General features: G+C 62.3%; 1 protein-coding gene across 1 annotated transcript in view; it reads left to right on the forward strand.

The window, feature by feature from the left end:
• Window positions 1-259: 259 nt before the first annotated feature.
• Window positions 260-27,615, forward strand: part of KIF1A (kinesin family member 1A) — a 61,859-nt gene continuing 34,503 nt past the window's right edge. Inside the window, exons 1-16 of the mRNA XM_081143201.1 lie at window positions 260-360; window positions 13,337-13,504; window positions 16,314-16,390; window positions 16,600-16,779; window positions 17,407-17,472; window positions 17,660-17,838; window positions 18,040-18,151; window positions 19,402-19,479; window positions 20,141-20,206; window positions 20,941-20,958; window positions 22,709-22,784; window positions 23,546-23,624; window positions 24,487-24,629; window positions 25,018-25,044; window positions 26,396-26,529; window positions 27,232-27,311. Of these exons, the coding sequence (XP_080999327.1) occupies window positions 13,399-13,504; window positions 16,314-16,390; window positions 16,600-16,779; window positions 17,407-17,472; window positions 17,660-17,838; window positions 18,040-18,151; window positions 19,402-19,479; window positions 20,141-20,206; window positions 20,941-20,958; window positions 22,709-22,784; window positions 23,546-23,624; window positions 24,487-24,629; window positions 25,018-25,044; window positions 26,396-26,529; window positions 27,232-27,311 (1,421 nt within the window). The 5' untranslated portion in view covers window positions 260-360; window positions 13,337-13,398. The remainder of the gene's footprint in view (window positions 361-13,336; window positions 13,505-16,313; window positions 16,391-16,599; window positions 16,780-17,406; window positions 17,473-17,659; window positions 17,839-18,039; window positions 18,152-19,401; window positions 19,480-20,140; window positions 20,207-20,940; window positions 20,959-22,708; window positions 22,785-23,545; window positions 23,625-24,486; window positions 24,630-25,017; window positions 25,045-26,395; window positions 26,530-27,231; window positions 27,312-27,615) is intronic.

Consider the following 27,615-nt stretch of genomic DNA (forward strand, 5'->3'; position numbering starts at 1 on the left):
GGGCTCCGCGCCCAAGCTCGGGGGTCGGCCCCCGCCCTCCACCCGGCGCCTCGGTGTCAGCGGTGACGTCACGGCCGGACCCAGCCCCTTCGGCTCCATCCAGCTCCATCCCCGCGGCGGCCGCGACGCCGGTCCCTCTCCCCGCGCGACGAGCCAGCTGGCGGCGGGGCCCGGCGCCGCGCGCAGCCAACCAGGGCGGCGGGAGGGGCGCGGGGCGGGGCGGGCGGGGGGCGCGCAGCCCGTCACGCGGTGCGGCCGTCACAGCGCCCGGCGCGCCCCGGAGCAGCAGCAGCTCGGCGCTCGGGACCCTGCCCGCTCCCTGCCCGCGCCATGCCAGGCCGTCGGCAGTGACGCCGCGAGGTAAGGCCGCCGCCCGGGGCTCCTGCGCCGCGCCCCGCATCCCGCACCTGCGGCCCGCATCCCGCACGAGCCCGACTGCGCCCCGCGGGGCGCTCGCACCGGCTCCGGCGTCCTGGTCGCGGCCTGAACCGCCGGCGCCGCGCGGCCCCTTCCCTTCCGCCGGCCCCCCTCCCCCGGGGAACGGGGGCAATTCAGCGGCCGCCGCCCCCCACCCGCAGCCCGGCCCGGCCTCTGGAAAGGCCCTTCGCTGCGGCCCGCTGCGGCCGGACCCTGGGCTGGGCTGGGCGGGGGGCGCCGGGGGGGCGCCGCCGGGGCATCTCTAGGCCCCCCCTTTCCCCCTCCCCCCCGGCCCTCCCCCGCCCTGCCCTCCCCTCCCCTGGAGACGGGCCCGGAGCAGGACGCGGCGCGCGCCGAGCTGGACCGGCGGGGGCGGGAGGGATGGAGAGGAGCCGGCGCGGACGGGGGAGCGGGGAGGGGCGCAGGGAGGGCTCCGGGGCGCGGGTGCGGGGTGCGGGCTGCTGCCCGGGTCCCCGGGGTGGGGGAGGGCGGATGCCGGAGCCGAGAGCGGAACGCGCGAGGGCGCGGCGCGGGGGCTGCGGCGGGAGGGCCGGGCCCGGGTCGTGCGCACCGCGGGGCTGCCCGGCACCCTCCCCGCGCTCTCCCCGGGGACCCCGGCTCCCCCCAGAGGACGGGCGGCCTGGGAGGGGCCGCCTGCGCCCAGTGACAGGTGCGGCCCCGCGGGCGGGGCGGGGGCTGCGGGCGGCGGCTCGGGTGTCGGGAGCTGACCCCGCGGGCGGACCCCTCGCTCCAGCTCTCCCCGGCCCGGGCGGGGGCGGCGGCGGGCGCGGGGTGGGCGGGGGCCGCGAGGGAATGCAAGTCATGGGCCTGCGAGGCGCGGGCGCGACGCCACGGCGCGGACCCGAGGCGCGCCCACGGCGCTGGACCCGCAGATCCCCGGGCGCGCGGACACCCCCCCCCCCCCCCCCGCGCGGCCGGCTCTGGGGGCTGAGGGCCGAGCTGGGGCTGCAGAGGGGGTGCGGCCCGCCCTGGCCCCGGGGGCGCAGGCTCGGAGCGCCCGTCCCGGAGTCACCGCCGCCCCCCTCCGCCCGCTCGGGGCTCCGGGCGCCGCCGGGCCACCCGCCTCGGGTCCGAGGAGGCAGCTGCGGCCGAGAGGAAACTGGGGTCCGGCGTGGGGGGCTGGGGTGCACCTGCGGCGGCCATTTTGCAGGTGTGGCTGCGGGAGGAGGGGGGCAGGTCTGGCGCAAGCGTGGGGCGCAGTGGGCGCAGCGGGGCGCAGTGGGCGCAGCGGGCGCAGTGGGCGCAGCGCCCGCAGTGCAGGGCGAGCATCTGAAGACGGGCCGCGTGTCCCCCGTGGGGTGCGGGCGCAGGGCAGCGAGGCTGGGGTCAGGCGTGGAGTCAGGGCCCAGCCCCGAGGCGCCCAGGGAGGGCCCCCAGGCACAGGCCCCGGCCCCAGCCCGGGGGTCCCCCGACTGCCCCCGGGGCGCCGCCTCACCAGCTACAGCCGGGCGGAGACCTGCTGCTGCCCAGAGTCCAGGCTCCCCTGGGGGGCTGAGGCGGTTCCCAGACCCACCGGCCCCTCAGCCCTCCCCGGTGTCACCGCCGCTGACCCTGGGCTGTGTCCTTCAGAAGCAGAGCAGGGAAGTCCTCCCGTGGGCCCTGTGGAGGGCCGGTGGGGTTGTGGGAGGGACACGGGTGGGTGGAGGTGGGAGCCTGGGGCGAAGGGAGAGCCTTCCTCGGTCACTCAGCTCCATGGCCAGCCCCCGAGGGCCAGCTGGGTCTGGCAGGGTGGGAACGTTTTGACGGGGACCTGGTCCCACGGGATGGGGGCAGGGGGTGATGTGGAGAGGCTGCCAGCACCGGACCATGCCCTGGCCTTTAGGATCGGCTGACCGTGCACTTCTGAGAGCTGGGAGGGCCTGAGATGGAGAGTGGCTGCTGGTCAGGGGTCACTCGGCAGCTAGTGACCCCCAGGATGAGCATGTGGCTGTCCTCCTGCCCAGCCCATTGAGTGTCCTTAGGCCCAGGACAGGGTTCACCACCCCAGGGGCCACAGGGGACTGTCTGTCATCTTTACTGCCCCTCTCCCGCCCATGCCCGGGAGCACCTCAGAACTAACTCTGTTGGGACTGGACCATACCCTGCCCCAAACCTGTCGGCCTGGCGTGTCCAAGGGCACAGCCAGGCTGGTGGGCCGGTGAAGTCCTCGGTTCTGTTTCTGTTCTCTTAGCTGCCCTCCTCTGCCTGCCTGGTATCCCCCCACCCTCCGCACACAGGCGTGCCCAGGGCTGGGGCAGGGGTCCTGATGGCGCCTGTGCCCCACCTGAACTAGCAGGTTTGCTGTTTGACTCCTGACAGTGACCAGGTCGTGTTTAACTCCTGATCCGGGCTGCGAGCTGAGGGGTGCTGGCTGACCCCAGGCTCCCCCAGAGCCCCCAGCCCCATGACCCAGTGAAGGGTCATTGCAGTGGGGTCTCTGGAAGGGTGGAGGGCACAGTCAAGGTCAGCTGTCAGCTGAGGCAGAGCCTCCTGACCCCTCCTGTCCCTCCCAGCCCTTTGTGGGGGCCTCAGCCCCCCCCCCCACAACACCACCCACACCTGATTTCTCCCCAGCTCCAGGCTTGGCCTTTGAAGCTGAAGCTGAACCCCCTGTGGCCTGAGTGCCACCCAGGTCCAGACACTCTGCCTGGGTGGCCGGCTCCCCCGTCTCTAATCTGCCTCACCCTGGGTTTAATCTCCTAATCCCTGATCCCTGGATTGGGGAAGTGCCCCCTCCTGCCCCTGCTCAGATTTTAGCCCCTGGGCGGGTGCCTAAGAAGGGCAAATCGAAGGAGGGCAAGCCTGGACCCCGCCAGTTTCCCTGTTCTTACTCCCCCCAACTCCCCCCCAACATTTGCACACTCACCTCACTACACACACACACACTCACACACACACAGGCTCATACACACACACACACAGGGTTTGCAGCCAGCTATGTCCATGTGAGGTTCTTGGATCCCTTCAAAGGCTGCCACCACCTCGAAGCCCTCTGTGAGCACCCCTGGGGTGTCACCCCATCTCCCTATAGGTTGGGGGTGGGGAGGAAGAGCGTGGGCGTTTACTGGGTGCCGACTGCATTGTACATGTCATGTGAGCCCCTCGTCTGATGCCCAGGGACCCCATGAGGCGGGTGGTGTTCTGTCTTACAGACTTGGAGACTGGGGCTCCTGAGAAGGGTGTGCTTTGTCAGGGAGGACTGGGACTCTCCCCAGTTTCCCGTGACTTCCAGAGCTCTCTGTCCCGCTCTCTGCCTTCCCACAGCCCTACCCCACTCCTCTCCCCCACCCCCACCCCCACCGGCCGGCACAGTGCTCTACCCACCCACACAGCTGGCGCTCAGTAAATGCTGTTTCCAGGTTGAGCTGGTAGCTTTAACCCAAGTGGCCCATTTCCTGAGGGCCCAGGGCGAGCAGCTGCCACCCTGTCGGGTGGAGCCCTCTGTGTGTCTCCCACTCGGCCTGCGGGTTCCTGAGGCAGCTGCCTCCCTTCCTCTGGGTCTCCTGAAATGTAGCTCTCAGCTATGGTGGAATTGCCCCAACTGCTCCTGCAGGCTCCGCTCCCTTGAGCCCAGCCTGTGGCCCTCCCTCAGAGGGAGGTGTGACACCCAGGAGTACCCGAGAGGGGTGTCAGGTGTCCTGGTCCCACCCATGGCTCTCATCTTCTTTCTCCATCTGTCATCAGCTCAGGCCAGGGTGGCAAGGGGCAGGGCTGGTCTGTTAATGCCCAAGACCATGGGGCACTGGGCCCAGGTTTCTGTGGGGCCGTCATGGGGCCGAGGCAAGGGGGTCACTCAGCTGCTCAGTTTCATTCTCCACCTGCCTTTGGGGCCAGGGCCACAGGATGGCCATGGTCCCTGGTGCCTGGGAGGCAGCAGCTGCAGGGTGCAGTGGGCCAGGCCCAGACCAGAGGAGGAATCTTAGGGCCGCATCCATCCCCTTCGCTCTGGCTTCACACTCAGGCGGGACATTCTTGGTGTTTTCTCTACCTAAATCTGAGCTTTTTCTTATATTAAGTGCATTTCTAATGTCTCCATCTCTCCCCAGCTCTCAGTCACACTCTCTCCCTGACACCCCACCCCTGGGAGCCATCTCCATCCCCGAGTTGGAGCCTGTGTCTCGGCTCCCAGAGCTGCTTCTTTCTTGGTTTCCTGTCTTGTTTTGCTGGAGTACATCCTGTGTGACTCCCTAGAATGGGAGCTGAGTCCTTGGCTGAGGGAGAGCATCTCCGCTTGCCCTACGCTGGGTGGGCGGATGGTTTCTCGGGCAGCAGGCCCTTGTTTCTGATAAATCATTTCCCAGAGAATGCGAAAGGCCTTGTCATCAATGGTTGCATCCTGTTGCTTCTGAGAAATCTTTGTCAGCAACTCACATTTCCTCTCTGGAATCCCTTGGGACCCCTTCTCTCTGTGGGGCTCCTGCCATCGCGTGGGTGGGTCTGCGTTTACCGAGGACCGGAGGTCTCCTTCCACCCGCCACCTGCTCCTCCCTGCTTGTCTTCCCGGCTCTCTTCCCCGAATCTCTGCCTTGGTCTTCTGTGTTCTTGTCTTTCCTCTCATGTATTCTGTCTCCTTGTTGCTGTCCCATGTTCTGGACAACTTTTGGCCTCACTTCCAAGTTCCTTTTTGGAATTTTGTGTTCAGCATTCACACTTCGTGTCTGAGAGCTCCACCTCCCTTGCCTTGATCTTCGTGTTTTGAAAGTGCAGTGTCTTCTCCCCCGGCCGGCGTGGCTCAGCGGTTGAGCATCGGCCTATGAACCAGGAGGTCAGGGTTCGAGTCCCAGTCAGGGCACATGCCCGGGTTGTGGGCTCCATCCCAGCAGGGGGCGAGCAGGAGGCAGCTGAGCCACGACTCTCTCATCAGTGGTGGTTCTGTCTCTCCCCCTGTCTCTGAAGTCAATAAAAGATACATTAAAAAAAGAAAGTGTAGCGTCTTCCTGAAACATTCTGAATACAGTAACAGAGGTCTGGGGATAGTTGCTTGCTTTTGCTTCTGTTGCTCGGTTTCTCTTTCCCTCGGGCTTGTTTTCTGCTGGTTGGTTCAGTCCTTCACCTTGAAGCTCTGTGCTCCGCTCGTGCATGTGGAGGCCTCACTGGTCCGTTCACGGGAGGGAGGTCGTCAGGCTGGTTTCCCCTGATCTGAGTGGGGTTCCTACGGGAACTCAGTGGGGTGTGCACCGGCAGGCCTTGCTCTAGGTGGAGGGGTGGGCGTGGCTGCCCAGCGGTCCCCCCATACCGGATCGTGGGGTGCCTGCAGGCACGCTGAAGGCTTCCCTCTTGCCAGAGGTTTCCTCCCGTTTCTATGGAGAGGAACTTCTGCTGTTTGCCTGGGGCACTGGCAGCCTCTGCCCCTGTGAGGGTGGGGGGGGGGTGATGTTCTAGGACACTGTGCACCCAAGGTGCCCTTTGCAGCCTGCACCTCCTTCCCCAGCCTGTGACCATCTGCTCAGCAGACAGCAGTTTCCCCCAAAGGGACCCCGAAGGGTTTTCCTCACCCCTCCTGCCCCGGCGCTGTTGGGGGGAGCCCTCCCTCCCTCCCTCCCTCCCTCCCTCCCTCCCTCCCTCCCTCCCTCCCTCCCTCCCTCCCTCCCCCCAGTGCTTCTTTTACAGAGGTGAGTGTAGGATAGTTAACAGTCCACAGTTAACTCAATACCAATGAGGGGCAGAGCCGTGCCTGTGCTTTGAGGGGTCTGGAAAAAGAGAATTCCTTTGACATCCCAAAGATATGTGACCATAGATGCAAAAGACAATAGACAGGCTCAGTGAAGGTAAAGACTGACCTTTGTCAGGGAAGATGCTGGCCTAGGACATGACTGCCCTCCATGAACTGCTTTTAGTTAAAAAAGTTTTAATTTCAGACCATCCTTTGTGGTTACTTTAGGCCTCTGAGTTTGAAAGGCCACCACGCAGGCCTCCCCTGAGCTTGTCAGGTTTAGTGTGTGGCCACTTTTCATCCACATAGGAATGGAGGGATCAGGAAAACCCTGTTTGGGCTGGTAGAGTTGCAAATGTCTCCGCACTGTGTGTGAGCTCTGGGGTGACTCGGTGGCCTTTGCCTGGACCATGTGGGCTTGGACTAGTACTCCACAGACCCAAGGGTCTCCCTACGCACATTTCTGGAGCTCCGTTACTGAGCAACTCCTTCCAGATCTCCGACCCACCGCTCCCAGCTGCCTCGGCCTGCCCGGACTCAGACCTCCATCCCCCCAACCCATGAAGCTGCTGAGCCCGGCCAGCGTGGCTCAGTGGTTGAGCATCAACCTATGGACCTTGAGGTCTCGGTTCGATTCCCCGTCAGGGCACATGCCTGGGTTTTGGGCTCGATCCCCAGTCGGGGGCGTTGGCAGGAGGCAGCCGATGGATGTTTCTCTCTCATCATTGATGTTTCTGTCTCTCCCTTTCCTTCCCTCTTTCTGAAATCAATAAAAACATAATATTTTTTAAAAAGCTGCTGAGAGGTTTGAGGGGTTGTAGGGCTCACTTGGCATGTTTCCCTTCTCTCAGGACCGCAGGCCTGCGCAGCCTGTTGTACGGTGTCTGGAAACGGCTGTTTCGTGTGCTCGTCCCGGGTGCTCGCTGTTGGCCGTGGGAGGTTCACTGTGGTCCTGGCGACCCCACCACGGCGCCCGGGGCTGTGGCCCGTCCTATTCTCAATGTCAGTTACCGCTAAGCTCACCTGTATCTCCAGCCTGATTTCTCCTTTTGTATATTTGTTAATTAGAAGTTTATTTAAAAATTTCTAAACATAGGGGCTTTAATGATCTTTGACTGATTGTTAATTGAATTGTGTTCAAATTACATGATCCATTTGATTCAGACTTTGAAACCCATCAGGAGTCGCCTTGTGGCCCACAACGTGGTAAAATATTGTAAATGGCCCGTATGCGTCAGAAAAGGATGTTTCTCTGATTTTCGAGGACAAGAGCACGTGCTGGTCCGTGATCGCTGTGCTGTTGGACCTTCCACAGCCTTACGGCTGCACGTCTGACCCGTCAGCCCGAGCGGCGCGTCGGCCTCCCGCCGGGGTGAACCGGTGAGTCCGCCTTGCGGCCTGAGTCCCAGCCTCCGTGTTAAGGATTCATCATTTTCTCTCCCCGGGACCCGAGTTCTGGGTAATTTTTTCTGACATATATTCCAGTTCATTAATTCTCTGTTCAGCTCCATTTAATTGGCTGATTAACATGTGTGCTAAGTTTCAAATTCAAATGATTACATTTTATTTCTAAAGGTCGTGCATGGCTGTTGGGGCTTATTTCTGTGAACGTTTTACGCAGACTCACTCTATGTCCGAGCCCCTGAGGATCTCATTCCGGTTCCCTTTCCCTTTCCTCCAGTCCCGCTGGACTCTTTTTGTGCTGTTAATCCTCACGCGAGGACACTCGTTCCACTGATTTTTAGAGAGAGGGGGAAGGAGGGAGGGGGAAGGAGAGAGAGACGGAGACACCAACGTGAGAGAGACACATCAACGGGTTGCCTCGAACCCGAGGCCCTTCGGGGCGCGGGCTGACGCTCTAACCACTGGGCCGTGCCAGCCGCGACGCTTGCTCGAGGTGAATTGCTTCTCTGGTGTCTGGTAACGTCCGACTGTGAGCTCATGTTTGACTGACCATCTGCGGGGACACTGGGGACCCGAGGGGAGGAAGCCGTTTCCAGGGAGGATTCGATTTGCTTCGCGAGGCGCCGGGGGGCAAACACCTGAGACCGGCTCTGCGCTGGCTTCTCGGTTGGGTTTGCTGATCGCGCAGGTGTGGCCAGTGCGGAACCCGGACTCGCGCAAGGACAGGTCTGGGGCCTCACATCCTCAGGAACACCGGCTTTTTCGCTTGTGGAGCTGAGTCGTTCAGGTCAACTCCCCCGTGTCCCTTTGACCGCAGGCGGCTTTCCCCCGCCTCCCATTCCACTGGGGTTGTCGCTTCCGAGGATCCACTTTCTGTGGCGATTTGCGTCCAGTCCTGACTCGCACGTGATCGAGGCCACGCCTCCCACCCCCACCCAGCGGGCGAAACTGCCCGCGTTTCTGGTGCCCTGGCCGGGTGGCTCGGTGGGTGAAGCGTTGTCCTGTCCACCTGCAGGTCACCCGTCCGATCCCCGGTCAGGGCACATACCCAGGTTGCAGATGTTTCTCTGTCTCCCCCTTCCTCTGTCTCTAAAATCAATAAAAACGTTAAAGAAATGCCCGCACTGCCTCCCAGGTGGGCTTGCGGCCTTCCCTGCGGCCCTTCCTTCCTCTTTTTACGTCCTCGGAGGTTCTCTCGGTCATTCTGACCCCGCTTTCCCTCCCGCCTGCCCGGGTGATTTCGAATGGGGCTGGATCCCGTCCATCATTTGCCGGAGCAACAAACTGACTATGGACTTCACACAGACAGTGTGTGTCCCCCAAAATGAGGCTTTTAATTAATTTATTTACCTGAACCATTTGGTAATTACTTTAAAAATAATTCTGCTTCCTGTGGGATCTTTTTCTTTGACCCAAGGGTTATTTAGAATTGTATTGCTTAGTGTTCAGGCAATTGGGGGATTTCTGGTTGTTTTTGTATCGTGTGTAGCTTAATTTTGAGGTCAGAGAACATACGGGGGGGGGGCAAAAAGTAGGTTTACAGTTGTGAGCACAGGGAACAGGTTATCCCTGTGGCATTATTATTTATTAATTATCATAGTGTTTCCCATACAAACAACTAGAAACCTTTTGCCGACCCCTATATGTCTTAAGATTTTAATTTTAAATGGAAATGTGTTCGAGTTTGCTCAATGACCAGCTAATTTTAGTAAATGTTCTATGTGCACTTTAAAGGAACGTGTACGATACATCTTTTCCCAGCTCGGTACCTGATAGAACAAGCGGACCAGACATTTTTATTTTTTTAAATTTTCTATTTCTCTGTGTCTTTTTTATTTAAAGGTGTCTCTTATCATCAGCAGAATATAATTTTTTAAGATTTGTTCTGACAATCGTATTGTTTTACTGAAGTGTTTAGCCCACACGAATGGAGCTGGGCCTTCAGCGACAGCTCGGATGTGGGTTTTCCCTGCGCTCTTTCCCTTCCTCTGGCGTTTCTGCCTCAACTGCCTTCTGTAGGATTAAGAAAAATATTTGAAATTTTTATTTGTCTTGCTAATAACTTATCCATTCTTTTCCTGCTTTTGAAATGACTAATCTAGCAATTGAGACAGGTGCCCTCGACCTTCTCATAGAGAGTTTTACTTTTCTACCTTTCATGATAATGTCGCCCGGACCCGGGAACCTCGTCTTTGGCTCCCATCACGAGTCTGTTGAGAAGTCGATTGTCAGTCTCACGTTTGTTCCTTTAAAGGTTGTGTGTCTTTTTTTTCTGGCTGCTTTTAGGATTTTTCTCTTTATCTTTGGTGTCAGCAGTCTTTTTTTTTCTTTTTCTTTAATATGTTTTTATTGATTTTGGAGAAAGAGGAAGAGAGAGGGGGAGAGAGAGAAGCTGGGGGCCCACAGCCTGGGCGGGTGGCCCGGCTGGGAATCAAACGGGCGACCCCCCGGTGCACGGGGGCAGTGGGCCCTTCCCGCTGGGCGGCGGGATCAGCGGTCTTGGTATGATGTGGTTTTCTTTGTATTTATCCTGCTTTGTGTTTGCACGGCTTCTTGAATCTGTGGCTTGAGAGGCTTCAGCAGTTTTAGACGATAAACGGTCGTTATATTTCTAGAGACAGAAAAACATCAATGTGAGAGCAGAACACCCATCGGCTCCCTCCTGCAACCCGGGCATGTGCCCTGATCGGTCATCGAACCAGTGACCTCTTGGCGCCTGGGGCGATGCTCACCCACCAAGCCACACCATTCAGGTGTGGCCCTGTCACTTTTCACGCCTAATAACTTGCTGTGAGGTCAGACATTACCTATTCGAACACCAGAGAGGCTCCAGGTGGCTCACCTCCTTTCTTCCGGGCAGGTGGAGCGGAGGGTTGTCTCTAATCCAGTCAAAGATGCTGAGTCAGGTAAAGCTCATCTCACCTGTGGCTCTGCCCTGCCTTTAGGTCCTGTGCCTCCCAGGCCTTTCGAATCTGGCCTGGGGCGATCGCCGGGGCCCCTCCTCCAGTGGGTGCTGGGCTCTGAGCTTTTCTCCATAGCACCTGGGACCGTGGGAGCCTCCTCTTTGGTTCTCAGAGGCTTCTGCTTCGGTATTTAGATTTCCACCCCTCGTCCCTTCCCCGTTTGCACCTGTCTTAAGGGGAGCACTGGCCATCTGCTTGGCTCCGCTCTGCTTCTTCCTCCTGGGACCTTGGCCCCTCTAGTTTGTTTCTCTTGACCAGAGGCTCTGCAGGTTCCCCGGTCCCTCAGCAACAGCTGTCTGCCTGGGAAGACTCCGGATTCCCAGCCTCTCGCTTGGCGACCAGAATGCAAACAGGCTCCGAGGGGAAGTGTGGCGGACGTTGATGTCGCCTCCCGCCCTGGCGGCCCGTCCCCGGAGCCTGGCCCGCTAGTCTGCGTGGCTCCCGTAGCTCATTCATTCCTCGGAGCAGATTTAAAATTTTTAAATTTTAAAGCTGCTCTTGATCCTGGGGTCCCTCTGGGGACGAGCGGTCCCCACCCCATCCTCACGGACAGGGGGCTGGGATGCTGCTGGAAGGGGGCCTTTGGGCCAGGTTCTCCTGAGGGTGGTGATTGCAGGCAAGGAGAGTGAGGCGGAAGGTCCCCTTCCAGGCTGAGCCTCAGCCAGGGGGTGGGGCCGGGGCAGCTTTGGTGAAAGGTTTCCTTGGTGAACAGGTTTCCGTACCTTTGCGATTCCTGTGAATCGCCGCCGTCCCAGCAGGCGGGGGTTTGGGGCTGTGCCCCGGCGTCGTGGGACAGCCCCTCACGCCTGTGGCTGCACCGCTGCCAGAGTGACAGTCCCTTCGTGCCCCTGTCCTGAAGCCGGGGGGGGGCTCTGGGCTGCGCTTCCCCTCCCCGGCCTCCCCAGAGCCCCGGGTGCTTTCCCTCTCTGTGCCCCATCCCAGATCTGGGCACACGGGGAGTTGGCCACAGTCCACTGTGCTGGACGAGGCTCACTGCTCCCTCCCTGGAATTCAAGGCCGGCTGGGCCGGGGGCTGGGGTCAGCCGGTGCAGGACAGGATGAGCGCTGCCGCCAACAGGAGCGCCTGCCCGCCTCGGCCTGCCCCTCTGCCCAGGGTTCCCTTCGGGCGCCTCAGCCAGGCACCGTCCTACCTGTAGGCCAGGCCGTGCCCCTGCAGGGGGAAGAACGGGGTGTCCTGCGGGACCCCCTCACCAAGCCCAGGTCTTGCTGCTCCCCGAGTCCCCACCTCCTCGGCCTGGGACACTCCCGCAGGGAGGCCCCCGTCTGCCTCCCCTCCTGTCCCGTTGGATCTTGCTGTGGACTCTGTTTTGTCCACTCACCTCCGATGTGTGGACAGGTCAGTCCAGGTACAGCCCTCTCGAGCTGGCGCCGACCTGGCGCAGAGCAGAGCCCACCCGGGCCTGTGTCCTGAGGGGCAGCTGCTTCCTCGGCGTGACCTTCATAGACGTGAAGGTCGCCCTCACCCTCCCTGGGGCTGTGTCGCGGAGCAGGCCCGGCAGCCTCGCCGCACTGCAGCGGCTCACTCCCAGCATCCTTCACGCGTCCGTGGTGTGGTGCCTTTCTTAAAAAACAAGATTAAAAAATATTTCCTTCCCTTCCCTGCGTTGACTCTTTCTGTGTGACCCTTTCCTGTTCGTCGTCGTCTCTGTGTCTCTTGCTGGAGGGTGAGGCCCCAGCCGGTCTCCCCCCTGCGCGGGGGAGGCTGGGGCCTCACGGCTGGACCTGTGGGTGCAGGTCACCTGTGTGCTCACACCCACCCTCAGCGGCCCTCAGACCCCCTCCCCCGGCAGGACAGAGCCTCGCTGTCCCCAGAGCAGCCTGGCGCGGGGAGGCGGAAGGGGCAGGGTCCTGGATGTTCAGCGGGGGCGGGATGGGGGCCTGAGGGTCTCCATTAGTCTGCTAGGGTTGCTGTAACGAAGTGCCGCCGACAGGGTGCCTTAGGCAACAGAACCCATCGCCTCACGGTCTGGAGGCTGGACGTCCAGGTGTAGGCAGAGCCGGTTCCTCCCGAGGCTGGAGGGAGATGGGCCCTGGGCCTCTCCGGCTCCTGGTGGCCACTGTCCGTCTCTGATGTTCCTGGGCGTGTGGACGCATCGTCCCATCTCCGCCTCTGTCTTCGCAGGGCAGTCTCCCTACACGTGTCTGTGTCCAGATGCCCCTTCTTATGAGGACACCGATCACGTTGGGTTAGGGGCCCACCCGACTCTAGTGTGAGCTCATTTTATTTTATTTTTAAAAAAATATGTTTTTAATGATTTCAGAGAGAGGAAGGGAGAGGGGGAGAGAGAAACATCAGTGATGAGAGAGAAACACTGATCGGCTGCCTCCTGCACGCCCCCCGCCACCCCGGGCATCGAGCCCTGACCTCCTGGTTCACACGTCGATGCTCAACCGCCGAGCCATGCCGGCTGGGCGAGCTGGGCCTTATTTTAACTAGTTACGTCTGCAAGGACCCTAATTCCAAATGAGGTCGCGTTCTGAGGTCCTGGGGGTTGGGGCTTCCCCATGTGAACTTGGAGGGGACATAATTCAGCCCATAACAGGGCCTAAGCTCCTTCCGGCAACTTCCCACAAACTCGCGTTTTGGGCAGCCCAGCTGGCCTGCGGGGGAACCGGGTGTCTTTCTGGGTCCCGCAAAGTGGTCGTTTCTTGTTAGGCTCTGGCTTCCTGGGCTCCAACCATCCCCTTAGCTAAATTCTTTTCTGAAATTCATGCTGTTTCTCCCTGGAAGCTGTCCCTCCAGTGCCTGTCCCTGTGGACTGGACCCTGGGGCAGGTGTCAGTAAGGATCGGGGGGCGGAGGGTTCAATCTCCAACCTGAAGCACCCGTCCTGCCTTTTCGGAGATCATCTCCAACTCGTGGCTCCCTTTTCCCTAAGGTGTCTCCCGTGCTCGCCGGGTCTCTTGCCACCGCCCGGAGTGACCCACGAAGGCTGCAGAGATGGCCGGGGCCTCGGTGAAGGTGGCGGTGCGCGTCCGCCCCTTCAACTCCCGAGAGATGAGCCGCGACTCCAAGTGCATCATCCAGATGTCGGGAAGCACCACCAGTGAGTATCCGCCGCGGTGGGGCCGCGGGGGCCCGCGGCGGGGTCGTGGCGGCCGCGGCGGGATTGCCAGCGGCCGCTGTGGGTGCTCGGGCCCTGGGTCCTGCCTCCCGGCCAGACACAGCCTTGCCCTGGCCCCGCTCCCTCCATGTCCGCATGGTGTGTAGGTTTCCTGGGGCTGCAGGAACAGGTGACCACAAACTGGGTGGTATAAAATGACAGAAACGCGTTCTCTCGCGGTTCCGAAGGCTGGAGCCTGAAATCGAGGTGCTGGCAGGGCCGACGTGTCCCCGTTTTCACGTGGCCTCCTTGTGGGGACACTGGTCCGTGGGCTTAGCTCCCTCCCTCCTCCAGTGTGGCCTCATCTTCACAGCTAATCACACCTGCAAAGACCTGTTTCCAGATAAGGTTCAGGGGGCATGAATTTTAGGGGACACTATTCCACCCACGGTTACTGACTCCCTGTCTTATTTTAGCTGCCCTGGCTTCATAAATTGCTTTCCTTTGTCCGCTCTTTTGCTGTGTTTCTAACAGTAAGTCACCCCAGAGCCTTCGGGGAGCGGGGGCTGGAGTCAGTGTGATGTGTAGGAGGCAGGAAGAGGGAGGCAGACTCGGGAAGGTCAGAGAGGCAGACATGCCCTGGGGCCCCTGGCGCACAGGGTCGGGCTGCTGGCAGCTGCTGGAGGGGAGAGAGGATGCCTCCAGACCCCCGGCTCCTCCTGTTGTGACACCCATTTGTAGTGAGTTTCGGCTCGTGGGCGGACGCGTGGGCAGAGCTCACGGTCTGAGTGGCACCCGGACCCAGAGCAGGAGCCCTTTGCCCACTCGGACACCGGGAGCTGCCTTGGTCACCCAGCGACCCTGTGCTGTCTCGGTGCCTAACCGCCTGGGAAGTGGCCCCCACGTGCCATCGTTGTTCTAGAGTGTTCTGGGCTCTGAATAGAGTGACATTGGACACGGAAGAGCTCAGGAGGGAGCGTGGCTGTGGCCGAGCAGGTGGCCACCCTGCTGCGGCCTTTTCAGTATGGAAGTGTTTTGGGACATGTGATGTGAGAGGCCGCTGGGGTCCTGGGCAGCAGGGCAGCCAAGGGCACTGTCCTGGGAGCTTGGCCCACATGCAGGAAGGTGAGGTCACGGGGGCGGGCATTGTGGGGCGAGCCAGGGGACCCGGTGGAGGCCCAGCCAGGCAGCCTGTGTCAGGAGGGCGGGTGATAGTTGTTTCTATGGCGCTGGCATTGTCTGTGCGGGGTTGTGGTGGCCGAGTCCCCGGGTCCCAGCAGGAGTTGAGAGGCCTGGGAGCTTAGTTTCTGCCGGGCCTGGCTCCTGGCAGCGGGATGGGCGTGACCCCCTCTCAGCTCCGAGGGCAGGGATGTGATGGTCAGTGTCCTGCTCCGCCTCGTGGCTTCCCAAGGGCACCGGGCCATCTCCCAGGAGTCCTCAAGCCTGCGATCTGGAGCCCAAAGCCGGGTCAACCCTGGGGACGGGGCTTCACTGGACACCGGTGCTGTGAGCAGGACGTTCAGCCAGAGCAGAGGGCCGAGGGGCCTGCCCGGGAAGCCACGGGGCCTGGGGCAGCTGCAGGAGCCTGGCAAGGCCAGTGGGGCTGTCAGCTCTCCAGGACTGTCGTACAAAGTACCGCACGGGGTCCTAGGCATCGGGTCTGGAGGCTGGAAGTGCGAGCTCAGTTGTGGGCAGGTGGGTGCCCTCCGAGGCCGTGGGGGAGAATCAGCTCCCTGCCTCCCCAGCTCCAGGCGGTGGCTCCAGTCCCTGATGACCCCCGGCTTGTAGACACGTCGCCGCATCTCTGTCCCGTCTTTGTATGGCCTGCTCCCTGCGTGTCTGTGTCAAATGTCCCCTTTTATAAGGACACGGTCATGTTGGATTAGGGCCATCTGACTCCCATGTGACCGCATCTTAGCTACATCTGCCAGGACCCATCTCCAGATAAGGTCACGTGCTGAGGTCCTGGGGTTGTCTCCACGTGTGAATTTTGAGGGTCTGGGTCTCTTGGTGCTGGTGGCAGGTCACCTGGTGGGGGCGGGGGTGTGGGGTCCTGAAAGCTGTGCTGTGCCCAGGAAGGCAAGGCCCCAGCCCATGCGCCTGAGGAAGACCAACTGGGAGGTGAACGACCACAGGCTCCATCCCCGAACATAGGGCAGGGAGTGAGGGGCGGCCCCCTCAGGTGGGCGATGTGGAGGGGTGAGGGGTGAGGTGTGAGGGGTGCGCCCTCCCAGGTGTGCCCGGAGCCCTTGCCAACCAGCACTGGTCCGAGTTCCTAGTAGGTGTGAAATCCCAGGGAGGGACCTGCCTCCAGCCAGGCGGGGCCTCAGAGGGCCTAAAGGTCCTCTGTCAACATGGACATTTTGGATTCAGACAGTGGGCAGTGGGCGGGGTGGCCGGACGGGGTTGGGGCTGAGGTTCCTGCTGCTGCTGGGGACCCCCTGCCTGCTGGGGTCAGAGCCTGGGGAACGCTGGGGGCTGGGCACTGGCAGGCCTGGGGCCTTGGACTGCGGTGAAGGGTCTCCTGGGACACTCGGCAGGTGCTGGCCGCGGGTGGTGGCTTCATCCTGAGTTCAAGGCTTCAGTCCTAGTTTGACGAACTGATGTTCCGTGACTCAGGAGCTCGGGCTCCAGCCAGGCCAGGGTACAGCTGAGTGAGGAGGGGGGGAGGGACCTGGGCAGGGACAGTCCTGAGAGCCCAGTGGAGCAAACCTGGAAGGAACTGCGGGGACACCGACGGGAGGGGACAGCCAGCATGCTGAGCACAGGGCTCAGACACAGCGCTAACCACCGCATCCGTCCCCTCCCCCAGCCATCGTCAACCCCAAACAGCCTAAGGAGACGCCCAAAAGCTTCAGCTTCGACTACTCCTACTGGTCCCACACCTCGGTAAGCCGGGCTGGCGGTCCAGGGGAGGGGGGGGTCCAGGGGACACGGCCACAGCTGTGCGGATGCCGCTCAGCCCCCCGCGGTGTGGCCCCCCCACGTGCTGGCTGCTGCTCCCTGGAGCCAGAACCTGATGTCGCCCTCGGGGACTGCGGTGGGCTGAGCCCTGGGCATGTCCGCCACCTGCAGCCCCAGCCCCTCTTGTCCCACAGCCCGAGGACATCAACTACGCGTCGCAGAAGCAGGTGTACCAGGACATTGGCGAGGAGATGCTGCAACACGCCTTCGAGGGCTACAACGTCTGCATCTTCGCCTACGGACAGACCGGGGCTGGCAAGTCCTACACCATGATGGGCAAGCAGGAGAAGGACCAGCAGGGCATCATCCCACAGGCAAGTGGGGTGGGGCCGGAGAGGGCGGGACCCCCGGGGCAGCAGGCGAGAGGCCCAGGGGGCCGGAGAGGGCGGGACCCCCGGGGCAGCAGGCGGGAGGCCCAGGGGGCCGGAGAGGGCGGGACCCCCGGGGCAGCAGGCGGGAGGCCCAGGGGGCTGGAGACCTGCTCGTGGAGGGGACCCGCCCCTGGGGGCCGTGAGGACCGCTGGCCTGGGCAGGGAGAGATGAACTGAAGGCTGAGACGGGGACGCCTCAGATTCCGCTGGGACCCACCCCTGCCCAGCCCCCGGTGGGCCTTTGGATCTGAGCTGGTCAGTGCTTGACCTGGTCAGGGCCGCAGAGAACACAGTGTGGTCTGTAGCGTGGCAGGGCCCCCGCCCCATACAGAACGGACGGGAGGAGCCAGCCGATGTGAGCAGATGACGCTTGAGAAGGGCCAGCTATCAGTGAGGGGCCCCTGAGTTAAGCAGATGAAAGCAGCTCATTGGGCTGCAGGCCTTCTCAGTGCCTTTAAGAGGAACTGTGAGGGTGCAGGAGGGGTCAGGAGAGCAGCGTCCAGCTTGGGCACAGGCGACCTTGAGAGCTGGGGCCTCCATCCTCTGACTTTGCGTCCTCTGTCCTCACAGCTTTGCGAGGACCTGTTCTCCCGCATCAACGACACGACCAATGACAACATGTCCTACTCCGTGGAGGTAGGGCGCCCCCGCCCGGCATCGGGGCTCCTGGGTGGTGACTCTCGCATCTCCCAGTACCCCCCTCCTCAGGAGTCCCTGACGACACCCCCTGCAGCCCCATCTCAGGGGTTTCCAACGACTGTCCCCACACCTCCTATATTTGGGATTTCTGACGACAGCCCCCACATGCGTGTCCACCCCGCAGGTCAGCTACATGGAGATCTACTGTGAGCGTGTCCGTGACCTCCTGAACCCCAAAAACAAGGGCAACCTGCGTGTGCGGGAGCACCCGCTGCTGGGGCCCTATGTGGAGGATCTCTCCAAGCTGGCTGTCACCTCCTACAATGACATCCAGGACCTCATGGACTCAGGGAACAAGGCCAGGTGTGTGCGGGGTGACTCGCCCACCCCCTGATCTCCGAACCCCCTGACCTCCAACCCCCGCCATGCCCACGGCTGCGAGTCTCTCTGAGGAGGCCCGGTCCTCCCTTGTTCTCCCCGTGGATGTGTGGGCCTTGTGGGCAACCCGCGTGTCCAACCACAGGATGGTGGGTAACCAGACGTGGCTTCTCGCCCCCCCCCCAGGACCGTGGCGGCCACGAACATGAACGAGACCAGCAGCCGCTCCCACGCCGTCTTCAACATCATCTTCACCCAGAAGCGCCACGATGCGGAGACCGACATCACCACAGAGAAAGTGAGCGTGGCCTTGGTGGGCGGGTGACATCGGGCAGGGGGTGGGGTGGCCGGTCAGGAGGCCAAGCCCCATTCTGGCCTGTGGGGCACCGGCAGGGTCCTGACACCGGGCACCAGGCACTGACCACCCCCAGCCCGGCATGGGCCTCGGTGAGAGGTTGGCTAGGCCTGCGAGGCCACCTCATGTGGGTGTTTGGCGCTACCTGGGTGTGGAGGGGACTTGACGTGGATGGGCCGTGGGCCCTCCTGCTGGGGAGTTTTGGTGGAGACAAGGGGCTGGGAAGGGGCTGGGCCTGTGGGGGCCGAAGCACGGCCCCCACAGGCCCAGGATGCCAGGCGACCCATGGAGGCAGCAGCGAAGGCCAAGGTCATAGCTTGAGTGAGTGGCTGTCACAGAGATGACCGTGGGCAGCAGGGTTTGCAAGCACAAAGGAGTGGCTATGCTGAGTGGGCCCCGCCCCGTCCCGCCGCCCGCAGTCCTGGATGCCTTTCCCACGCGCCTGGGCATCCATTCTCCGTGGACCCAGGCAGGGGGGCTCTTCCCGGGCTGCCATCCTGACCCGCAGTCTGTGGGCTCTGGGAAGGGGCACAGGGTGGGCACTAGGCCTGCTCACATCCACCAGCAGCTTAGACCCAGTGGGGCCTGGGAGGGCAGGGACTGGGTCGTCTGGTTGCAGGTTCCCTGCTGTCCCCCCTGTCCGGGCAGGCTCAGGGCACCGAGAGGGTCCCAGTGATGTTGAGCCTGGTGACATCTGGGCGAGTTGCCCGCAGCAGCCTTGGCTCGGGGCGGCCTTGGCCTCCTTAGGATGCACGTGGCCACCTGCCCCCAGGGCAATGGAGTGTGGACTGGGGCCTCTGCCCAGGGCACAAGGCAGCTGAGCAGTGGCTGGGGCACTGGAACCAGGTTCAAACCCCAGCACGGGTGAAGCCCCGTCTGTGGAAATGGGTAATAGCGATGGACGCACCTCCCGGGCGGTGTGGGGAGTCTGTGCGCAAACAGTGTACAGAGACCAGCACGGCTGGGGTTGGGCTACCTGCAGCCTCTCAGGAGAGATGGCCTCAAAACTCAGGCACAGTGTCCAAGGGCTATGAACAGAGGTGCAGAGGGAACGTGGGGTCGCTGACCTCTGGACCCCAGGGCGGGGCTTGGCCGAGGCTCCTCGGGTGGGCCCTTCAGGAGGTGCCCAGAGGAGGCAGGGCACCCACAGTGGCCTCACAGCATCGTCTGCAGTTGACACTTTGCCATTTCAGGTGAGCAAAATCAGCCTGGTGGACCTGGCAGGGAGCGAGCGGGCCGACTCCACGGGCGCGAAGGGGACACGACTGAAGGTAGGGCCCAGCCGCTGTGCCATGGGGAGCAGCGGGCCCCCTGCACCCCAACCCACAGGCGAGTCCAGGTGTTTATCTGGGCTTATTCCAGAGTGGGCCAGGCAGGGGGCTCCTCTTGGGGCTTGAAGGAGGTACTGGGGCCTCCCCCAAGGGCAAGCCTGGGTGTGGGGGGCACAGGTGAGGAGATGGGAAAAGTCCAGCGGGCAGACAGCTTGGCAGGAAAGCTGGGCCCTCCGTGGGCCCCCCAGCATTTTCCCACCAGAACACAGGCTGCGAGGCTGCCGTGGGAGGGGCTGTGAACTGGCTGCCATCATCCGGGGGGGGACACCTTCTGGTTAAGCAGCCTTGGGTGTCAGGAAGGAGGGGTGTTATTTTCCCGAGTTCCCCTTTCGTCCCCACTGTTGCCTCGTGGATGGGAAGGGGCTCTGGGAGTTGTACCTGGTGGGGCAGGTGTGCGGTGTTACTAAGACATCGAGGAAGCCGAGGAGATTGCTGGGCACACTGCACGCCCCCTGGCCAGGTGGGCCTCTGACCGGCTTCCGGCCGGAGGCTCCCACACCCCAGGCTGGGCGGCCTCAGCACCACGCTCAGGCCCCGGGGATGACACCGGAGCAAGAGGCTCCCAGGCTTCCTAAGGCCCGACCATCTTTTCGGCATACAGGAGGGAGCCAACATCAACAAGTCCTTGACCACGCTGGGGAAGGTCATCTCCGCCCTGGCGGAAATGGTGAGCTGGCTTCGGGTTCTAGGACTAGACTGAGGGGACAGGCCACGGAGGTGCGTCCCCATCCTGCCTTCCTGGGGGATGCCGGGAGCCTGTCCTGTCTTCTCTGGGCCCTGTCTCTGGTGAGGCACTTGGGGTTCGAGGGAAAGCCGAGGTGCAGGGGGGAGGGTGTCATTGGCTACAGATGGAGCAGTGGTCCTGTCCCTTCCTGAAACCTCAGTTTCCCCACCTGTAAAATGGGAACGAGCCGTGTTCCTCACCGGGCCCCTCGGAGAGTCACCACGAGCTATAGTGAGCTCGCTGGCTGGTGTCCCTCCAGGAGGGCAGGGCTGTGGTCAGTGCTGCCCTCAGTGAGCCCCGCCCAGGTCATCCTCCAGGAGGGAGCCTGTGACCCTGGGAGGTGAGGGACTGGTTTGATGGGCCCCAGGGAACAGGTGGTGGTGTCCACTCCCCAAGACGCCCAGGCCTTCAGCCAGGCAGGGACACGTCTCAGGAGACCCTGCCCACCCCTGAAATTGTTGGTGGTGGGAAGAGCTGATGGGTGGCAGCGACCTGACTCGAGCCCAGCTCAGGGTGGCCAGCGATGGCCGGGTGGTGAGTGATGGATGCCCGTCTGGCACGTGCTCAGACCTTCCTGCTCCTTTGCCCCCTGGGCCAGCCTGTCCTCCGTCCCCGCTCACCCCAGGGCCCCAGCTTCGCTCCAGGTCCTCAGGCCCTTTCTGTCTTTTCTCTTGCAGGACTCTGGGCCCAACAAGGTGAGCCACTTGCTTCAGTTCCAGGGGTGGGGGGCATCTTCAGTCCTTGCGGGGCCAGGGGCTGGAAGCAAGGGCTGCCCTTAGCTCCGGCTCCCCTTGTGGAGGTCTCGGCGGTAAAACTCACCCCTCATTTGTGCACTGAGCCAGCGAGCACATTGTGCCGAGTCCGAGCTAGGCCTGAGCTAGGGGCACAACCCAGGCTGGGCCGCAGCACAGAGGGTGGGGAGGTAGACGAGAGACACGAAACAGAAAAGTGAAAAGCAGGTAAGTTTACAGCTGTCGGTGCGTGAAACAGCGAAGGTGTAATAATAGCCACCTCTGTGCCTTTCTCCAGATGGACAGCTGTGAACCTACCTTTGCCCACCCGGTGTAGTTAAAAATGGGGATAAATCTTGTAAAGGGGAAAAACGGGCTGTGACAGAGACTGAGATAGCCTTTCGTCAGCCCTGCCAGGGGAGCCACAGGAGCGCAAGGCTGAGACCTGAGGGGCGGGGCCGGAGCCAGCGGGTGGGGGCTGGTCTGAGGTCCCCAGTCCCTGCTAGAAGCTGGTTGACTGGCTGAATGGGAGGCAGTGGGAGGGTTTTCAGCAGGACTCACAGTGTCTAAGGTGGTCTAGACCGTGACCCCCAGGCTCACAGCATCTACTGTGGTCTACACCGTGACCCCCAGGCTCACAGCATCTAATGTGTCTAGACCGTGACCCCCAGGCTCACAGTGTCTAGTGTGGTCTACACCGTGACCCCCAGGCTCACAGTATCTAATGTGGTCTAGACTGTGACCCCCAGGCTCACAGCATCTAATGAGGTCTAGACTGTGACCCCCAGGCTCACAGCATCTAATGTGTCTAGACCGTGACCCTTAGGCTCACAGTGTCTAATGAGGTCTAGACCGTGACCCCCAGGCTCACAGCATCTAATGTGTCTAGACCGTGACCCCCAGGCTCACAACGTCTAATGTAGCCTAGGGGCAGGGGTCGTGCCTGCTGGCCACCGCAGGTCTCCACAAATACTTCTGAGCAGCTATGCACTTAAAGGACCCAACGTTGGAAAGTCACTGAATATTCTTGACTAGTGGAGTCACGGAGTCAGGCACAGCGGGTCCACAGAAGTGGTTCTGGCAGCCGTTGTCTGGGCCAGAGTCCATGTTTTGAGTGGATTGGTCTCTAATAGAAGAATAAAGCATCCCTGGAGCAGGCAATGTGGAGGCAGCTTCGTTCATGGGGAGGCGGGGACAGGTATTAAAGCAGGGACTTCGAGCTGGTTTCTGACGGGCGGCGGGAAGTTGGACGGGGGAGGTGGAAGGTGAATGGTGTATGGAAGGCAGAGCTCAGCTGCGGGTGCTGGCGGAGGCCCAAAGGCCACATTTATCAGTGGGGCCTTTCCTTGTAGTCAGCAGAGCCACTGCGGGTGTTTGAGGAGGGGTGATGGGTCCTCTGACAGCAAGGAGAGCTGTACACTGGCTGATCTCAGCACCCCTGGGCTTGGGTCCAGCCGTGTGACCCAGACGTGGCGGGGATGCCAACGGAGGGACCTGGGGGATGTACAAGGAAGGCACCGATTCCAGCCCTGGGTGGGGTGCCCGGGGTGGCTCCCTGGGTGAGGGTGCCTGGGGTGGTGCCCTGGGTTCAGGGGGGAGAAGCCTTGAGAGCTGGACCCCGCCCCCCATGGCAGCCCTGGCTTCGGGGACGGCCCTGAGCTTGCTCCTCTGCCTCCGTGAGCTCGGGGTTGACTCATGTGTTCCTCCCCCGCAGAACAAGAGAAAGAAGAAGACAGATTTCATTCCCTACAGAGACTCTGTGCTGACCTGGCTCCTCAGGGAGAACCTGGGTGAGGACTGGGGGTTTGCCCCACCCCGAGGGCCTAACTCCCACCCTGGGCCACTGCCCTACCCTCCTGGCTGGAGGGGGTGCCCGATCACCAGGAGCCTGCTGCCTGTCTGGGCCAAGACTGATGTGAACCTGGGGTGGACCTGGGGGTCCTTCCAGAGGGCCTGGGACAGTGGCCAGGAAAAGGTTACTGACAGCAAGTGTGGGGACCCAGGACGGTCCACAGGGCCACAGAACCCCCGCCCCATGTCAGTGCTCCTGGTTCAGGCCTGTGGCACCCAGACCAAGTGCCCACTCCTCTCGGGGCCTCAGTTTCCCCATCTGTAACAGGAACCTGGGGTTCTGTGATTCTGGGGAGCCCTGCTTGCTTGCTGGGTTTGGGGGGCTGCCATAAATCACCCCTTCTCCTCTGCCTGAGTCTGAACCAGTAGTGATAGGAAGATGGAGATGAAAATGCCTCCCACCCAAATATAACCTCGGGGGGCCTCCCCAGCTATGTTTACAGCTGGGGAAGCTGATACCCAGGGAGGTAAACTGAGTCTCAGGCTGGCCTGATGAACATAGACACCTGGGGGTCCCCGGCCTTTCCCAGCTGCATGGCCGAGGCTCTGTCCTAGAGCCCTCTGTGCTCACCCATTTGGCCCATCACTCAGTTTACCTCCCTGGGCCTCAGCCTCCCCAGCTGTACGTGTAGGATGGGATGGAGCGGGGAGACCATGTCAGTGGGCTGACCGCCTTCTGCATGGCCTGGTCTTCCCACAGGTGGAAACTCAAGGACAGCGATGGTGGCTGCCCTGAGCCCTGCAGACATCAACTATGATGAGACCCTGAGCACCCTGAGGTGTGTTCTCAAGGAAGGCGGGCCCTGTGCCCCCATCTGGCTCGGTGGGAGTGGCCCCTCCCTGCCCGAGTCTGAAACACCAGTGGGAGGGGAGCCTCTGGGAGGCCACCTCACCTGTGACTCCTTGAGGCTCAATCGCTGTTGGGGGTGCCTGGGTCTTCATGGGCCCCATTCCATTCCTGTCACTCTTTGGGGTGCACTTTGGGGTTGCGAGCAGCCAGGGTTCCTGTGGCACGAAACTGGGAGCGCTGTGCTTGTGGGCTCGGCAGCTTGCACCCCCGTGGGCCATGAGAGCCACCCAGGGTCTTTCATTGGCAGAGAGTGAAGATGTGTCTTAAAGGTCCCTCTGGCTGCAGGCGGGTGTCCCTGGGTAGCAGCCTGGGCCCCGCCTTGCAGGAGGCTACCTGGCAGATGGGTCAGCATCTGCGACCACTTTGGACTGAGCGCCCCTAGTATTAAAGAGCAAAAGGACGCGGGTCCCACATAGGGACATGCTCCCATCTGTACCTATGTGTTGTGTGTTTGCTGTACGTGCTCGGCACGGACTCGAACACGCAAACGTGTGGACATTCTCACATCCCCCATGGGCTCTTTCCACCCTGAGACCTTGGTTCAGGTGCCCAGGCCTCTCTGAGGGGAGAAGATGCCACCCCATCCCGTCTCCTCCTGGCGCCCAGGCTCCCCCGAGTGGGCGAGCCGGCAGGGTGACCCCACATGTCAGTCTCTGGCAAAGGGCCTCAGTGACTCCCAGTGGGGTGAATCCTTGCTCTGCCAAAGCCCCGGGCCCCACTTGCTGAGACCCCCCCCCCAACCTTTGGCCCTGCGGGCATGGGCACAACCCACAGCTCCCTCTGCCACCCAGGTACGCGGACCGGGCCAAGCAGATCCGCTGTAACGCCGTCATAAACGAGGACCCCAACAACAAGCTAATCCGTGAGCTGAAGGACGAGGTGACCCGGCTGCGGGACCTGCTGTACGCCCAGGGTCTTGGGGACATCACTGACAGTGAGTATTTGCAGGTCCCCAGGGACCTCTGGGCCAGTCTGGCTTCCCTCCTGGGACCACCCCCCGGCGGGGGCAGGTCAGGCTGCCGCCTCGGCCACCCCGACCCAATCCCAGCCCTTGCCGTGCTCCTGGGCAGAGCAACCTGGGTGGGAGGCCCAGGTTCTGGCCTCGGCCTGGATGGGCTGCATGGTCTGGGTTTGCTGCTGGCCCAAGCAGGCCAGAGACGGTTTCCCCAGAAGCCACGTGGGCATGCCACCGGTGCTGGGATCCCTGTGTCCCCCCTGAAGACCACGGCCACCTGCGAGGGGGCGAGCCTGGACCCTCCGGAGACAAACCTGTTCTTCTGTTTCTGTCTCTCCTCCCTCCCCACGCCTCCCCTCGCCCTTAGCCAACACTGTGCCTGGAGGACCCAAATGTGTGTATCCCCTTGCTGCTCCCTGCATTCCTGCTGCTTCTGCCTGCCCACAGGGTGTAGGGCAGCTTAGCGGGGGGGCGAGGCCCAGGATCCGCAGGGAAGGGCGAGCCCACCCCCTCTTTAGGGGCTGGGATGACAGCCCTCTCACAGGTGCCCTCCTGGTAGATTTGGGGTCTCAGTCCCTGCCTATATGGGAAACTGAGGCCCCTGGGAGGCAAGGGGCAGCCAAGGCCTCCCCAGGCTGAATGAGGCTGGGCTCAGGCTCTCTGACCCCCACGTGCCCCCAGAGGCCTGGGGAGCCCCAAGTGTCAATGTTGGAGGGCTGGGTCTGTCCCTGGCTCCTGGCCCTACACACCCCAAGTCCCCTTCCCCCTGGAAATGTGAGGAGTCTGACTTCGGCCAGATCCTCCCTACCTGTGACCCCTGCTGGCCTTGGGCCGAGCTCCACAGATCAAGCGGCATAGCTCAGGGCCTCCCCAACCCCAAGGGTGGAGGAGCCCTCGGCTTCCCCTGTGCCTAGTGCTGTCCCGTTTGCCTCTGCTCCGCTCCGAGTCTGCTTCCGCCAGGAGGGGCACGGCATCTCCCATCCTAGGGGGCGTCACGGCCCCAACCCTGGGCCTTTGGAGGCCCTGGGGCGGCTGGGGCTCCCTGGGTGCCCAGTCCTAGGAGACCCCACACTCAGAGCAGCCTCTCGGGGGCGAGAGTAGGGGCTTCCTGAAGGGTCCCACAGTTCTCCTCTCCTACAGGGTGCTCCCTGGGTGCACAGCGCAGCCTGACCCTGCAGCTCAGCGATGCATTGTGGGCCAGGGGAGGGGTGGCACGGGGGTGGGTGCCCACAGCAGAGAGGGTGAATCAGGTCCTTGGGTGGTGATGGTGAAGGGGGGTGGACAAGGCCAGAAATACAGGGAGGACAGGAGGCGCCGCGAAGCTCATGCAGCTCAGGTGCAGAGGCTGCAAGGCAGCCTGGGGGTGCAGGTTTGGGGTACAGGTGCAGGGAAAGCAGAGAGGCCCTCCCAGGGCAGGAGAGTGGAGCGGGGGGTGCCAGGGTCCCGGTGATGCCGTGCTGCTGCGGGCGGTGGGCCTGCCTGCGGGTGGGGCCGGGCCATCGTGTGGGGTGGCAGGTGGCCTTGCATGCACTGCCGGGCTCCTGGCGGCTGTGCCTCATGGGTGGTTGCTGCTTTCTGCCATCCCTTAGCCCAACTCTTGCTGCCTCCCAAACTCATGTCTCTCTTCTCTCCCTCCTGTCTGCCCCCTGCCCATCCCCCTCCCATAGACTTGTCCGACCTGGACAACTATAGCCGTACCTGTGGCTGGGCGGAGCCGAGTCAAGCCCCTGACAATCTTTCCACAGTGACCAACGCCCTGGTGGGCATGAGCCCCTCCTCCTCGCTCTCGGCCCTGTCCAGCCGCGCGGCCTCCGTGTCCAGCCTGCACGAGCGCCTCATGTTTGCCCCAGGCAGCGAGGAGGCCATTGAAAGGCTGAAGGTGAGGGCAGGGCTGGACAGGGCCCCAGGCCCTGGGAAACTGAGCTCGGAGCCGGGGCGTGGGGCCTGGCCTCCAGGGGCGCCCCCAGGAAGTGGGGCTGGTTGGAGGTACAATGAGCCCTGCAGGTTGTGCCCCCTCCACCTGCCACTGCTCTCCACCCAGCACCCCGGGGCACCTACTTGCTGACAAGGGTGGCAGGTGTCCTAGGGGCTCTGCACCCTCTCCTGGGCGCTCGTGAACATTTGTCCTCTGGTCCCCTTGGGCCCACAGTCACTCCCTGACCCCCAGCAATGAGCCAGGCTGGTTTTAGGTTTTCTGTCCTGTTTTCCTGGGGTGCAGGTTGGGCCCAGACCTTGGAGGCTGAAGGGTTTAGGGTTCAAAAGCACAGAGGCTGGACTCAAAGCTGGGGTCGGCAGGGTGGGGCAGGGGGCCCGGGAGCATAAGGCCCACCTGGGGTGTGGCGTCTGTGCGTCAGAGCCAGTGGTGTCTCTCCCTCTGGGCTGCTTCGCTTTTTCCCTGTTCCCTGGGTGCATCCACAGGAGAGCCTGCGGTCTGAGCTCACACTGCCCCTCCCTCGGCCCCGGATCCTTCAGCACGAGCTTCCAGGGTGGGCTGGGGCATTGGGGTCTCAGTGCCCTGCGGACTGGCTCATCTCCCCTCTGCCCGGCCCCTGATCTCCCTCTGCTCTGTGCCGCCCCCCAGGAGACAGAGAAGATCATAGCTGAGCTCAATGAGACCTGGGAGGAGAAGCTTCGTCGGACCGAAGCCATCCGGATGGAGAGGTGGGTGGTGGGAGGGGACACGGAGCTGGCACAGCTCCACGCTCCAGCCCTGGGCTCCCACAGATCCGTCCTCTCACCCAGCGACCCCACCTTCTGTCACTGTGGTCCCTCTGACCTGACCCGACCCCCGATCAGGTGATCAGTCCCCCCAAGCAGACACCTTAACTCACTCACTGACCAGGTGGGTCCCTGCCTGGCGCTGTCTTGGGCTGTGTGGCCAGAACCCCACTGGCTCCGGGTCAGTCCTTTGGTCAGCTGGGGGTGAGGCAGGTCCTGTGGCCTCTTGGGGCTTGAGCTGACCCCC

This window comes from Miniopterus schreibersii (assembly GCF_964146895.1).
Source record: "Miniopterus schreibersii genome assembly, chromosome: 7".
Classification (NCBI taxonomy): Eukaryota; Metazoa; Chordata; class Mammalia; order Chiroptera; family Miniopteridae; genus Miniopterus; species Miniopterus schreibersii.